The 14,809-nt window shown below is 35.6% G+C and overlaps 2 protein-coding genes across 2 annotated transcripts in view; one reads left to right on the forward strand and one right to left on the reverse strand.

Moving 5' to 3' along the window:
• BORA (bora, aurora kinase A activator) overlaps nt 1-591 on the forward strand; it is a 15,690-nt gene extending 15,099 nt beyond the window's left edge. Inside the window, exon 11 of the mRNA XM_009084974.1 lies at nt 359-591. Within this exon, the coding sequence (XP_009083222.1) occupies nt 359-544 (186 nt within the window). The 3' untranslated portion in view covers nt 545-591. The remainder of the gene's footprint in view (nt 1-358) is intronic.
• Nucleotides 592-3,882: 3,291 nt separating this feature from the next.
• DIS3 (DIS3 exosome endoribonuclease and 3'-5' exoribonuclease) overlaps nt 3,883-14,809 on the reverse strand; it is a gene marked incomplete at its 5' end in the record, with an annotated part of 18,753 nt that continues 7,826 nt past the window's right edge. Inside the window, 12 exons of the mRNA XM_009084976.1 lie at nt 3,883-3,981; nt 5,224-5,346; nt 5,743-5,901; nt 6,330-6,498; nt 7,618-7,832; nt 9,580-9,736; nt 10,663-10,749; nt 11,403-11,530; nt 12,118-12,202; nt 12,299-12,363; nt 12,967-13,068; nt 13,897-14,013. Coding sequence (XP_009083224.1) covers nt 3,883-3,981; nt 5,224-5,346; nt 5,743-5,901; nt 6,330-6,498; nt 7,618-7,832; nt 9,580-9,736; nt 10,663-10,749; nt 11,403-11,530; nt 12,118-12,202; nt 12,299-12,363; nt 12,967-13,068; nt 13,897-14,013 — 1,506 coding nt within the window. The remainder of the gene's footprint in view (nt 3,982-5,223; nt 5,347-5,742; nt 5,902-6,329; nt 6,499-7,617; nt 7,833-9,579; nt 9,737-10,662; nt 10,750-11,402; nt 11,531-12,117; nt 12,203-12,298; nt 12,364-12,966; nt 13,069-13,896; nt 14,014-14,809) is intronic.

A 14,809-nucleotide genomic window follows, 5' to 3' on the forward strand; every position in this document is an offset into this window, starting at 1 on the left:
GATCTGTGTAGACATGTTATTTCATTTCTTATTTCAGAAGGGGAGAGGTGGTACTTATTGTACTTGAAATTTGCAGATAGTAAGTCTGGATCTTGGGGGGGGGGGTTGATAATTTCTGCGAATTCTGTTTTAAAATCAACTTTTCTTTGTTCACCTAGGAGTGTTCAGTTTTAAGCCATAAGGACAATCAGTTGCTGAGAGCTACATCTCCGGATGTTATTTCATTTCTTATTTCAGAAGGGGAGAGGTGGTACTTATTGTACTTGAAATTTGCAGATAGTAAGTCTGGATCTTGGGGGGGGGGGTTGATAATTTCTGCGAATTCTGTTTTAAAATCAACTTTTCTTTGTTCACCTAGGAGTGTTCAGTTTTAAGCCATAAGGACAATCAGTTGCTGAGAGCTACATCTCCGGAGAAGCAATCCTGTTTCCAAAAAGCAAAACCGCATAGTACAGTATGTGGTCAAAACACAACTTGCAACCTATCTGCTTGGAAACATACAAATGAAAATCAAATTCAGGGATTTCACAACAGTGGTATGTAGTTTTCTGATGGAGAACTGTGTTGTCTAATAGGTTTTTCTATATATGTCCTCAGTTACCTGGATTATACCTACTGTTTTGCTTTTTTAATGCAAATATAATAAATGGTCTGGTATGTATTGTTTTTAAATAATGTGGGATTTTTCAGGTCTTATTAACAAACTTATTGGTATGAATATTTTTGAGAATTAAGGCATTTAGACTTGATACAGAGAAACAGTCAGGTTGGTTTGTTTCAGAATTGTGTTCCTTCTGTGATTAGGGTAGATTCCATGAGGAGCATAGTCTTTAGAGTCTGGATGTAACTTCAGCTTCCAGATGAATGTTTTGGATAGACAGGGCAAGCCTGGGGTAACTTGAGTATGAAGCAATGTAACTGCAAAAACACCTACATTTTAAGACTTGACTCTCCTAAAGGCATGAGGGACATTTTTCTTTGCAGGAGAGAAAAAGCGAGTGTTAGTTTTGATTTGGATTGCTTTTCCCTGATCAGATGTATTGTGTGGCTTCATGAATACTAGCACTAGTACAGAAATGAACTGCTGGGTGTGCAATGAAAGCAAACCCCAAAGTTTAGTTTTCTAAGTAATATAAAATAAGCTTTATGTTAAAGAGCTGTTTAAGCAGGTCTTTAAACAGTTTTTCACTTGGTTTAACAGAAAACTGCATCTGTCAAGTTTACTCTGTACTTTAGTAAAATCTATTATCGCTTACTTTAAAATTAAATGATAGTGTTGTCCCCTTAGTAATTGTATTAGTGTTGATCTTGGAGTTCATCACCTGACTCCACCAGTGTCTCCCAATTGTGCCCAAACTGATGCTCCAGTACCTTTTGGCAGGAACCTAAGAAGGTGCAACAAGATAATTGGCGTCAGAACCTCATTAAGAGAATAATACAGCCTTCCTTCTATTAAAGTAAACCACTACACTTCTCTCATGTTTAATTCCCAGTATTACTCTGTTGCTTACAGAAATATAATTAACTTTTTTTATGTCACTTACTACAAAAAGTATTAATATAAACAAAGCCTTGACACTTTCAAGAAAGCCATTGAATTGAATTAATGGTTGGAGGAGGGCCCAGACCTCCCTTTGTTTAATCAAATCAGATTTAGTTAAATTTGATTGCATTTGTTGTAAAGAACCATCTGTAAATATGAATAGGGCTAAAAAAGTCCATGTGGTAATCTTCCAGCCCTGGTGACTAAGAGGGCAAGAAGAGATAAGGAAAATACTGAGATTTCTGGGCTCTATATATGTAGAGCTCTGAAGTAAACTTTGTTGGATTAATATAAAGAGAAGTTCATTCTAATACATGCTCCAGGTGAAGTAGTCAGAGATGCCCAGTACCAGGAAACTGGATAGAAGTTCTGCTTTCTGTTCTATTCCACAACTCACAGAACAACTTGTACCAAAGTCATAGATGGGGGCTGATGTGTAGCTGTTGGCACACTAAGCCTGAAACCCTTGGTCAGACCTAAATGTGAAAAAAATGCTGTCTGTTGCTTTCAGATCTCAAGAGGGGAGGTGTGAACAGAAGCACATGACATTAAAGTCAATGTGTAAGACCTGAGACTTGTGTGTTGAATAGAACACTTTCATAAACCATTCACCAGTGAAGGCTTTCTGAAAAATGCATATAAAGGGAAACTTCTCTACTGTCAGTAAAGCATCACTTGGTTTTAGTTCTCACATTGCAGAAATAAATGCAAAAAAGACGTTCACTTGTTTTCTAAGGAGAAAACAACATGAATTATTTTTACTTTTTAGCAATTTAATCACTATTTCTGTGATGTGTATTGGATTGACAGTAATTCAGTCTAGCATCCTCAGTTATCTATTTTATCATCTTGAAACAGTGCCCCACTGAAAGGTGGAAACACTGAATTGATAACTTATAAGGCATGAATTTTGTTAAAAGGAGGAAATTAACTTGTACTTCTGGAAGATGAATTTCATAGAATAGGGCCTTGAAAATGTTCTCAGCTTTAGCTTGTCGGTTTTGTCACTTAAAAGCAAGATACAGCTTGCATGAGATTTATGTATGATTTGTGTATTTTCTGTTTCTCCTGATAATTTTCTCAAATAATAATCACTTTGAAAGGGTGAATTTCATATTTCTGGACTGTACAAAGGATTTATTTTTGCAAGAGTGATTACTAAAACTAGTAATGTAGTGAATGTTAATTTAAGGGGAAGATGAGAAACAGCATAGTCCAATTTATGATCTGTTTCTGAACTGTTCTGCATTGTATGTATAATTAAGACTTGGTTATATTTTTAAATTTTATGTTTTATAATATGCTCAGAGGCTTTTAAGTGTTCACAAATAAAAAAAACAATCACTAAATCATTTAATTTTACCCTGTATTAATATGTTCTTAGAGGTAAGGGAGAAGTAATAGAAGGGTGAGTGTGAGAATTAAAGATCTCCCCAACTAAACTGCCTGTATTATGTCCTGTCCTGTTTTGTAGTCTTCAGTTAGATGGGGAATATTTATTTTATCAGAACATGCATATTTTTTATAATGCTTGTACAACTGATCAGTAGAAGAAACCTATTGTGCGAATTATCGTGGAAATCACTTGACCATTCTGTTTCTGTAGCTCTTAATGTGTTGGTTGGCACACGTTGCACAAAACTGTCATTGTTTACATTATTTTTTAGTGATTTTAATGAGAGTCCTTTAACATGTCTAACTGTAAATTAAGGCAGTGAAATTGAATAAAGACATATCTTTCACACCTACATTGTTTGATTCCTTTCAGTTCCAAGGTGCTAAACAGAAGGCACTGCTGAGTGACTTTCAAATGGCCTTAGGGTTGTTAAAAAAACTACTACAATTATTCCTTACTTTGCAGAAACATTTATTTTCACCCACAAGACAAAGGTGTAGCTGTACTTGGTTTTAAAACTATTGTTCTGCATACATAGTCATAAAAAAGTGGCTTTAAAAAAATTTCACAGATAATTAAAATGTATTAAAAAAGTAAATAAAACCTGTTTCTAGCATCTTGCCCATAGGGAAAAATGTGTAAAGGCAAATAACTGATATGTGACTTATTAACTTGTATATCCAGTTATTTTTGTAGCTTCTTTTTCTTTTTCTCTGGTTCATTCTTGCTGCTTTCCTCTGCAGGCACATCATTTCCTAGTATCTACAGTAAGAAAAGAAGTCAGAACAATTTTAACTGAATTTTTTACTATCATGATAAAACCTGAATTTACTTGTACAGATCTTTTACAAACACTGTGTCAACATCAGAAACTTCTGATTTAGAAAATCATCTACAACAGGTTCTGCTTATCTTAGAACAATTCCAGCTAGAATTCTGAACTTTAGTAAAAGCTGGAAAAGGCAAAGCCAAGCAGCAGCACTCCTCCTGCCAAAAGTGCCAGCAGGTCTTTTGTACCAGATTCCAGGGTGCCACGCCTTACCTAGCACACGCAGGGGGTATAAATGAGAGGTGAAAAGAGGCCTTGACCCCCACCCCCCCCCCCAAACCAGCTGAGTAACAGTATTGTGCCTCATGCTTGAAACCATTGAAGGGTTAAGTACCTTTTCATACATAGTGAGCTACAGAACTCACAAGATAATGTGGGAATCAGAACTGACAGAGATGTGTCTCTCTGGGTGAGACAGTATTTTAGTTGCTGGAACCTTTGAATGGACACAAAGGGAGTGATCACTGCATGCTGTTTAGGATGACAAAGTATTTTGCATTAACCAGTACAGCCAGTCCTCCATCAAGGGATAAACTACAATGATAGTATTTACTTCCTTGTAGAGTAAGGACCTTCACAAGCAGGAGCAGCTTGGTACACGGACGGGGCTTGGAGCAATGTGGTCTAGTGGAAGATGTCCCTGCCCATAATAGGAGGGTTGGAAATAGATGATCTTTAAGATCCTTCCCAATCCAAACCATTCTATGGTTCAAGCTAATATAATAGCCCAAAGATCAGAATATTTACATGTGTTTGGGAAAAAACAAATAATGTGTGTCTTGCTTTTGAGTTGTGTTTTTTCTCCATGATTAAGGATACTCAATTATTGCATTGCAACCATCTGTTTACTAAAAGTCAAATGCAATTACTGTGAGGGCACTATCTTGTAGTAAGTAGCATGCAAAACACTCAGCAGGCCTGTGGTATGAAAACCATGCTGTCCCAGATGCACTAAGAAGTCAGAGCTGAAAAGTCTTAAGACCAGAGTCATTCAGCACTAGGACATTACAGGAAAGAATTACTATATTGTGGAAGTTGTAAGACATAACTGCTGTTGATAGCCAGCAATTATAGTTTTCTTCTGAGCCACCCATCACAGTTACACTGCAATTTACTGGAGCAAAAAGAAGAACCTACTGAGTTCTGGCAGAATTTCAAAAGGGAGATTTGATTACAGAACCATGAAATTCAAGATACTGCTTCAGCAATCATCATCTTTCTCATCAGTAGAAATATCCCTGATGGGCCCAGAATGGAAATTTAATTTAGAGGCCTCTACTCTTCACAAGAGCCAGTGAAAGCAGACCTGGGTTTTACTGAGAGTAGAGATGAAACAATCATTACAGGCTGCTGGTAACTTATGCTTTTCCTTCCGGGTTAAATTTCAGGTTTACTGCATGCTTTTTTTAAACATTACTGAAGGGTAATATGGCTCTATGAACCCCTGTGCCTTACCTTTGGTTCTACCAGGACCATCCGAATTTTCTGATGTTGGATGTTGGTATCATCTAACATAACATTCACTTTAACTTTATCAAACATATGTAATGTTGTGCCTTCCACAGTAAGTGATGGTACCTGAAAGTTCAGATTTTGTATCACTCCTTGGCATGTCTTACACATGTATACAAATAAATATTTTTGTAGGAAAATATTAATGTTAAATATAAATAAAAATGACCATAAATCAGTCATGAATATTCATTCAATGTCATAACACATGGTATATACATTTTCTTCAGTATTTACTCAGATAATTAGGTGTTATTAGTACCTAGTACAGAAACCAATTTCTGGCAGAACCTTTTTATTTAGACTTACAAAGACCATAGTAGCACTACTAGTACAGATTAAGAAACTTGCAGTTAGAAAACCTCTTACCCTTCCAGCTAGAACAGATTTTAGTCATCCTGCTCACTTACCAAGTCAAAAAATAAAGGTATTTAAGAACAAATATTAATAAGAAGAGCATACCTCACTGTTGTAATCCAATCTTGGTGTTGGTTTGTCTTTTTCTTCAAAGAAGACTGTTCCTTCTAACCCGAATTTGGGAATCAGAACCACAATTGCATTTTTTCTTACAAACAATATATATGCATCTTCATTTACTACTCCCTTGCTTTTGAAGAACAGCTATAATAAAAGTAAAATATGCAAATAAGGAAAAGAGCACTAGAACATTCTGACTCACAAATACACTGCCTTAACGAAGTAAAACATTCAAATACAAGTTTACACTTAGTGATAATTACACAGCACATATTGAAAGCAGATTAAAAAAACCCCATAAACCATTTATAGCATTACTGTACTATTAAGCATTCACCATATTCCTAACAGGCCCAGAACTAAAAGAATCCTCCAGATGCCATTATTCTGAATTTTTCAGAACAAGCAATGTAATGTTTACACTCTCTCTCAATGAAGCATCCCTCAGTCTTAATGATTTCTGCAGCCTTGCTTGGTTTTGCACAACAAAGTACAACTCTGTGTTCTGTCCCTTCCATTAAAATCAACATCAATTGTCCCTAAGCTAATCCTAACATCTCAGAACTACTTGCCTGTGTATGGAATGCAACAGACGCTCTTTGTGCATATTGTGCCATTTTGTGTCGGTAGTTGAGGGTTTTGCACATATCTGCTAGTTTGTGTTTATCAGTCAGTTCTGGGTAAGTACTGTCTGCTCCTATGGCCACTGCCAAAAGCCGATGTACTATAATATCAGCATACCTGCAAAGATGAGGTTAAATGATCAATGACATAGCAAAATATACTTTTTGAAAATAAACAAGTTTCTGAATATACTTCTGGTTTTGTGAATCTTACAGATCTAAAAGTTTTGTAATAATAACAATCTGCTGACTACTCCTTGTGTTAATTCAAGGTCAAGCTCTTTGCTGACCAAAGGTGTGCTGCAGGGCCAGAATGAACTACACTGTTTTGTAAGATAAATTCTTTACTATATTGTACCAGTAGAACCTGCACTGTTGAATGTTTACAAAGAAACAAAGTTTTATTTTTGGACTAAATGTTTTGGACCATGTTTCACCATGGTAGCTTAAGCCAATCCCTCTTCCCTTTCCCATGAACTAGACAAATTTAGTGTAGAATACTATTTCAATGCCATTGGGCTGCAAAGCATAATCACATTTGAACTTCTTGGTACATAACTTTTATTAGAACTTCAGTGAGGAACTTCTCAAGACATCTGGCAGCAACTAAAATTTACTATTTGGATTCCTAGAAGCTTCACAAATGATCCACATAAATTCACAGGAATTTAATCCGCATGTAAGAGATTTCACTTGAAATGTTTCTAAGGAGCAAAATATGATGACAACTATTTTCCTCAAAACTCAGATACTTCTTGGTTAGAAAAAGACTCAAAACAACCTGCTTTTCCAAGAAGCACAATTTCATTACAAGGCAGCAGCTACAACAGCAAGTTTCCCATTGGCAATGTTTCCATAAATAAAATAGTCTCCTCAACATTTAAACAGCTTCCACCTGAAAAATGACTGGCCAAACTGCCTCAGACTCTGGCTGAGACTAATGCTAACTGACCCCAAAGTGCATTTCTATGCCAGAGACCTGCATTGGGGATGCATTTCTATTATTTTTATGAGTGTTTTAAAAGATGTCACTAGACCTGAGGAGTCGTAGACAGAAAACCTGGGAGCTTACAGGAGTACGGATCACCATGTAAGCCACTGCTGTTTCAACTGAAACCCAACACTGAACAGAAACAGCATTTTGTTTTAAATGGACACCACCACAATTTAAAATAGCATTTCTTCACAAATAAATCACTTCTTTTTGTTGCCTGAAACTTTTGTAAAATAAAAGTACCTTCTAATTGGTGAGGTAAAGTGAGTATAAATGGGTGAGGCTAAACCATAGTGATGGAAATCACTATCCATTCCAGAGCAGAAATAAACAGCTTGCATCATGCAGCGAGTGGTCAGAATTCTCAACAATGTATTTAGGTAGGGGAATGTAGGAGATTCGGCCTTGTCTAATGATTCAGCTAAAGCCTTAGCTGAATCTGTCTTAATTTCCAAATTCTGGAGGGAGAGAAGAATAAAAAAAAGTCAAGTATTACTAGCAAATATTAAAGAGTATAGACAGAAATGTAATAGCTACATCCACAGGAATCTTAGCAACTGGCACAAGTCTCACACTAACATAATGGAATTCCACTGTTACAACTAAATAAATAAATCTACCCACATACAGGTTTCCTCATTATTACTAGTGCTCTATCCAAAAAATGAAATCAGCCAAGTCAGTAGCCTAGGAATTCAGAAAAGACATATACAGAATGAAGAAGCACGGCATGCCAATATTAACAACTTGTTTTATTTCCTCTGGGTTTATTTTTCCATCCTTTTATTGACTAAATCAGAAAGGATGTAAAAACAAGAGTATTTGTGCCACACCAGGATTCTAATCCACTCACAAGTAAGCAGTAATGGACCTTGTTGTATTTTCTCCCCACAATTATTACAATGTATACTTGGAAAAGTGATTTCTAAAACTGGTAATGTATGGCATTTTGCTCCTTGTTTGCCAGTGTCCTCTGACAAAAATTCAGGTAGCCTGAAAATACATTATGAATAATTTCATTTCCAGAAATGCAAAGTAAGTTTTATCACAAGATCAGTTAAATGCTCTTTCCTTCATGTACACCACTGACAACAAGGTGTGATCTAGAGATCAATTTATGCCTATATTATGTTAAAATCATTGAATATTTATTTTTAAAGTATAAATGTGGCTTATTAACACCTAGTTGTGATGGCTGTGTCAAGAGTAGTGAAAAGCCACTTTGGTTTATTTAAAAGAACATTTGCCTCTGCACAGTAATTTAGTTTTCCGAGTAAAACAGTACTTTCAAAATAATTTCTAGAGTACAAATTAAATCATTATTCCAGTTTTATAGCAGTGAAAATTTAAATGGGCTAGGTTTGGGCTAGCCTATCAATATCACACTGAGAGAATTCAGGAGTTTCTCAGTTGCCCTTAGGAAAAAAAGAGAAAGCAAAAAAAAAAGGGAAAGGAGAATACACATCACAGTATGTAAAAAGTTCAACAGTTAGCTCAAATAAAAGATCCTGAAACTAGAAAAGACATTTCTGCTGTTCAGACTCATTAATTAAATCAGACTTGTTTCAAGGTAACTAAACCTCTAGCTGATCTAAGGAGAGGGTGAAAACTATAAACACTTTTTCTTACTTCCTGGCTTAAGGGAAGTATGTTCTTAATACACATCACAGTATGTAAAAAGTTCAACAGTTAGCTCAAATAAAAGATCCTGAAACTAGAAAAGACATTTCTGCTGTTCAGACTCATTAATTAAATCAGACTTGTTTCAAGGTAACTAAACCTCTAGCTGATCTAAGGAGAGGGTGAAAACTATAAACACTTTTTCTTACTTCCTGGCTTAAGGGAAGTATGTTCTTTGATGTGACTGACAAGTTTTTAAGTACATCTATAATGCACATGATTCAAACCCAAAAAGTGACACAAAAATCACGTATGACTTGGAGAGGAGAAACATTCACAGCACACAGCCGTTACAATACAAGCCTTAAGAGAGTGACTGGCTTTCTTTACCTAAGAGAGGGTTTAAAAACCAAGATTCTTCCTTTAATCAAGAGGTACAATTACCTTCCTACAAGTACCAGCAATTTCAAAGTCTGACACTTTCAAAATACTGCTTTCCAACCCTTATTTTGGGTAAGCTGCCAACCAGAGAGAAAACACAGATATTCATAACTAATTCACTTAATTAGCATAGTAAAAACTTGCCTTGCACTTTGCAGCCTTCACAAGGATGTCGTAGTTTGATGGGGGAGGAGCAGGATGTTTCCGGAGCAAGGCAAACTCTGGGAACTCATCGTAAATTTTTTGTGCTACAGAAACATTGGCAAGCAGCATGAACTCTTCAACCATGGAATTTGTTTCTCTATCAAGATAAAATATTTTACATTCTTAGAAAAGCATTAAATTACACATTGATTGCCTAATAAAGAAACATTCCAACATCCTAGCAGTATTATGTAGTATTAACTAGTGGTTTGAACATTTATACAATTAGGCAAGCAATTTTAAGACTAAAACTTTCAAATACTGAGTCAGAAGAAAAAACATGAAACATTCTAAATATCTTTAAAATGCCCCAGAAGACCAGCAGATAAACCTCTTGATTTCTTTCTAAGGGTACTGTCGAAATATTACAAATATGAAGTTTGAAAGCACCGTGTAAACACCATAAAGCTGTGACATACAGCTGTGACATAAAGCTGTGTGTACAGAACTTAGTGTAGATTTTAGCCCTGTTTCTATAACTTCTCAGTGAAAGTGTATCACTGCATATGTGCAATAACTGCTCAGTTGTTCTTAATGTTTCATTAATCCCTAACTCCAAGTTTTACTTTCTGCCTGTTACTTCCATGAGAAGAGCATCACAGAGAAACCTGTGAGTTGTAGAGAGTTTTGAACTTAGTGCTCTGCTGAATCAGTAGTAAAATCAGGTTCATCTCTGAAGCTCACAGTTCAGAACTTGCTAAAAAAATAGTGCAGTAAAATAGAGGAATTCTCTTTCCAATGATCAGCTTGCCCAGAGAAGCTGTGGATGCCCCATCCCTGGCAGTGTTCAAGGCCAGGTTGGATGTGGCATTGAGGAACCTGATCTAGTGGAAGGTGTCCCTGCCCATGGCAGGGAGGTTGGGACTAGAGGATTTTCAAAGGTCCTTTCAACCCAAATCACCCTCAACTCCATGACTGTCCTGCACTAGAATAGGAACTTTGTACTCGTAACTAAACGTTACTACTTAAACATGTCTTTAATTCCAGCCCTACCCCAGATTAACTAATAAGTAAAATGCATACTTGAGCTCCTTAGTCTGCAGATCAATAGGATCATGAGTTTCACTGTCCATGTGGAAACGAATTTCTAGTGAGGAAAGTGTCAAGGCTCTGGAAGACAGGAAGTGGTATTCATGAATTACAGTCAAGCAGCCAGAGCAGCTGAGCCGCAAGGCTGTGCACAGTATCAACGAAAGTGTAATTTAAAATTAGCAGAAATTAAAAAGAAAATTGTGGAATTTATGTTCAAATTTGCAGCAATTGTTGTGCTGACAAACACCATAGCAGCTCCTAAAATTTTAAATGCTGCTACCCTAGCTGTGTTTTTATAATGACTCTAAGAGATCTATATTGATTGACCTTGTCAAGGAAAGTTAACATCCCAAGTTTATATAATTTTTGGGAAAGATAAGCATTTTTATGCAAATTAAAATGACCAAATGACCCAGTGATGGGTATGTGTGAATGAGCAAAATCACAGTGCAAGCTTATTTTAATGAGTGGACAGGGTCAGTACAACATACACAAACACTGAGTCAAAAGAAGATAAGCTTACTTTGACTGTGTTTGTCAAAGCAGCCTAAGCAAGGTAATATGATTAATAATATAATGCACTTGATCATTGGTTTAAGGTAGCAAAAAAGAACTTACTCTCTTTTGTAAGTTTTTCAATAGAAAAACAGGGACCATTATACATTTTGACAGCAAAATAAGTCAGTAAAAAAAAAGAGGGGAAAATGTAACAGGTACACTGCATGGCTTACCCATTATCAATTCTTCTTTTCTTCAGAATTTTTGCCAATTTGTTTAGTCCACGTAGGCTGGTAGTAATGTCATCATTCATAGCTGCTGAATCAATTCTCATCTGTGCTTCAGCATATGTGAGAGAAGCCTTGAAGAGGTTAGAAAAAGAAAGACATCATGACACAGAATTGAATACTGAAAAAAACAGTTCTGTCTTGCAGAAAGTCAGCTTGCTGTCAAACTTGGCTCACAAGAATACAAAGCTTTACATTCAACACCTAAAGTGCCTGTCATCCTCACAGAATAATGGACAAATGAGGACAGACCTAGGCAAGCTATTAAGAAATACCAGGCATTTACAGTGGACTTCTATGGTGATCACAGATGGATTTTATACTTCAAAGGTCTAATTTTCAGAAATGTATTAAACACCTACAGAATTCATTGAATTTAATTGAAAATTATGACTAACTGCTATATATCAGCCATGTCTTATATGTATACCATACACAAAGTAACTGCACACAAAAACCTTGCAGCCTTAGAGGTTTAAAAGAACAGGGCAGAATCAAACACTTTATTTTCAGGATTTCAGCATCATTTTCTACTTCTAAGAAAACAGAAATCAAAAAGCAGAAAGAAAACTTGATTACCAAATCTGTTATCAGTGTTTATATAATATGGTTTCCAGCGTTTTTCTTTTGCTCCTCGTATAGTAATTTTTATGTGACTAACCTTGGAATTAATGACACTCTTCGTAAATTTGGTTTTAAGAATTTCAGCCTTAGAGTTCATCTCCCATATGCATGAAAATGCAAGCCTGTAAGAGGGAGAAGGAGAGGAAAACCTGTTAACATCCATGCATAAACATCTGTAGTTTCTTGTCAGGATCAAAGTATGGATCATATACATATACCTGTCCACATTAGATCTCAGGGAGCATAAGTTGGAACTAAGTAACTCTGGAACCATATCAATCCTCTGCAAAGAAAAGAATAAAAATCATGACTAGTTATAAGTATATATTTTAACTTCCTGATTTTTAATGTACTAAAAGCTTGGAGGTAATAACTATTTTTTTGCTAAGAAAGCTCAGATTTCTGAAAGACAATTTAGCTATTTTAAGGAAATTGATTCCACAATCGATTTGAACTATCATGTTTTTCAGTAACAGTTATTTCTGAAAAGAAATTGTGATCTGTAAGAAGTAAAATAAACCAGACTAAGACTATACTGTTAACAAATGCAAATCATAGAAAACATCAAAGATTTAGCTATCATAAGGGAAAACAATAGAAAAAGCAAAACCAGGCTACTTCTGCAATTTCAGATAGGTGTTAAAACAGTACTCCAGTTTCAGAGACACATGTTAACAAGACTTCAAACAGGAGTTGAAAGGGATATTCTCCAGATAATGGATTTTAAAAGATAAAAAGGGAAAACAATTGTCTTAGACCATTAAGTGCAACTTGAAAGAGTCTTTTTGTCCTTAGTTCAGAGATGTCTCTACTCCCAAGAACTAAATGAGGAAAGCAATGAAAATCCAACCACTTAGTTGTACAAAAAGCTGTAGAAAACAGTTACTTTTTCACACAGATACACTGTTGTTCCTCTTTTCACTGACTCCTCATCCAAAGCATTTCCTGGGCGAATAAAATGACTGACATCTGCAATGTGTACACCGACCTAAAAAACAAGCATCACATTATGCACCTCATGAAACAGAAACAGTTCTCAACACCAAAGAGACTTTTTCAAGAGTTTATTTACAACCCAATTAATCCATTCCCAGTTCCCTCCAGCAGCTCCTGTATTTAATAATAGGAATAGTTGGAGCCTATCATACTGATATTAAAAGAATGAATAGCTGCAGCAATTACTCAAAGTAAGGGCATGTGTGCATTTAGGGGAAAGTTAGATTCATTACAAATGCAACTCTTCTTTGCCTGGGGGCTCAAATAACCTCTTTTTTTTATTTCAACACTCATTGCAAGTTTGGTTTTGCTTTTCTGCTTGCTAGACTGTCCATTTTGGCACACCCTACTATTACAGTTCCAAATTAATTTATAAAGAAGACAATCTGACTAAATCAGACATAAGGGGGTAGAAAGCTGAGGATAAACCTATAGCTTTTTAATGCCTTTTTTAAAATAAAATAATCATTCCTTAGACACTTCAGCAGTTGCTTAGCTTTTTTTTCTGATAGTTCTTTATCCCAGCTGAAAATATCCTTGTTTATAATACTTGTCTAAAGCAGTAAATAAATTTTATACTAATTGATGCCAAATGAGGATAAAGCAGGGTAAATTTAGAAGACATTAAATTTCCACTTTTGACACTGATGTAATGCAAATCAACTCCATTTCTTTATTACCATCTTGCAGTAGTGCAAACACCATTAATTTATTCATAACAGATCTGGAGCTTGGCTTGTGTCATTTACTATTACCAGTACTGCACTGTTTGTAAAATAAAGAAAAAAGTAAGTAAGTAAATGACAGGTTGATACAGTACCTCTATATTTCCATTTTCTATTTCTCTGTAGTGTAATGCATCATCAATATCCATACAGCCAGGAGGATCAACACTACAAATATTCAGATGCCTTAAGTCCTCCCTGTGTTTCATATCCTGAAGTTTAAAACAAACAAAAAATTCTTTTCATGAACACCTTCCATGTCAAAGTAAAAAAGATCATTTGAAAAAGGCACATAATGTAAGACTTTCCCAAGCAACCAAATGTTTTCAGAAAGCTTTTGTTTATTTGTTTTAGGACAAGATCAAAACAGACCAGCAGAAATGACAATAGAAAAAATAAGACAGAAGATGATCAAGTACTAATTTCCTTTTTTTGTTTACAGCAATCAGAAAAAGAAAGCGAATTCAATCTCGTCATGATCTTAGAATGAGCAGGAACAAGAATCAAGATTATTTTAGGTGAGATTTTGACTGGTGTCCAGCTGGACGACTTACTTAGGATATGATTGCTCTCAAATCTAGCTTTCTAAGGCTTAGATGTCTAGACAGTTGCAAGGAACTGCACTTTGGAAGAATCTATCTTAGTACAACGGCTACACAAATATCTCAGGTATTTTAGACTCAGCAACTCCCTTTCAGAGAGGTGATTTGCACAAAGATCCCTCCTTCCATTTCTACATTCAAAAAAAAGACAAGAGTAAGTAATAAGTTAAAACAAAAGTAGCTTACCTCCAAGAAATCAAAATGCACAAGCAAATTCTGCAGGATGAAAAACACTTAGGGATGACTCTAAAATTATTTGAATTGTAGTCTCTCTTCTTTGTAAAAAAACTCCTTTCATCTTGTTATTCTTTAATGAAACCTTTAACATGATTTTTTATCTTTAAATGTTTATCCCTAAAAAACATAGTTTCAGCTTGAACCCAAAAACTTGCAGAGGTCTTGTTTC

Source organism: Acanthisitta chloris, unplaced genomic scaffold (assembly GCF_000695815.1).
Source record: "Acanthisitta chloris isolate BGI_N310 unplaced genomic scaffold, ASM69581v1 scaffold26071, whole genome shotgun sequence".
In the NCBI taxonomy this organism is placed as follows: Eukaryota; Metazoa; Chordata; class Aves; order Passeriformes; family Acanthisittidae; genus Acanthisitta; species Acanthisitta chloris.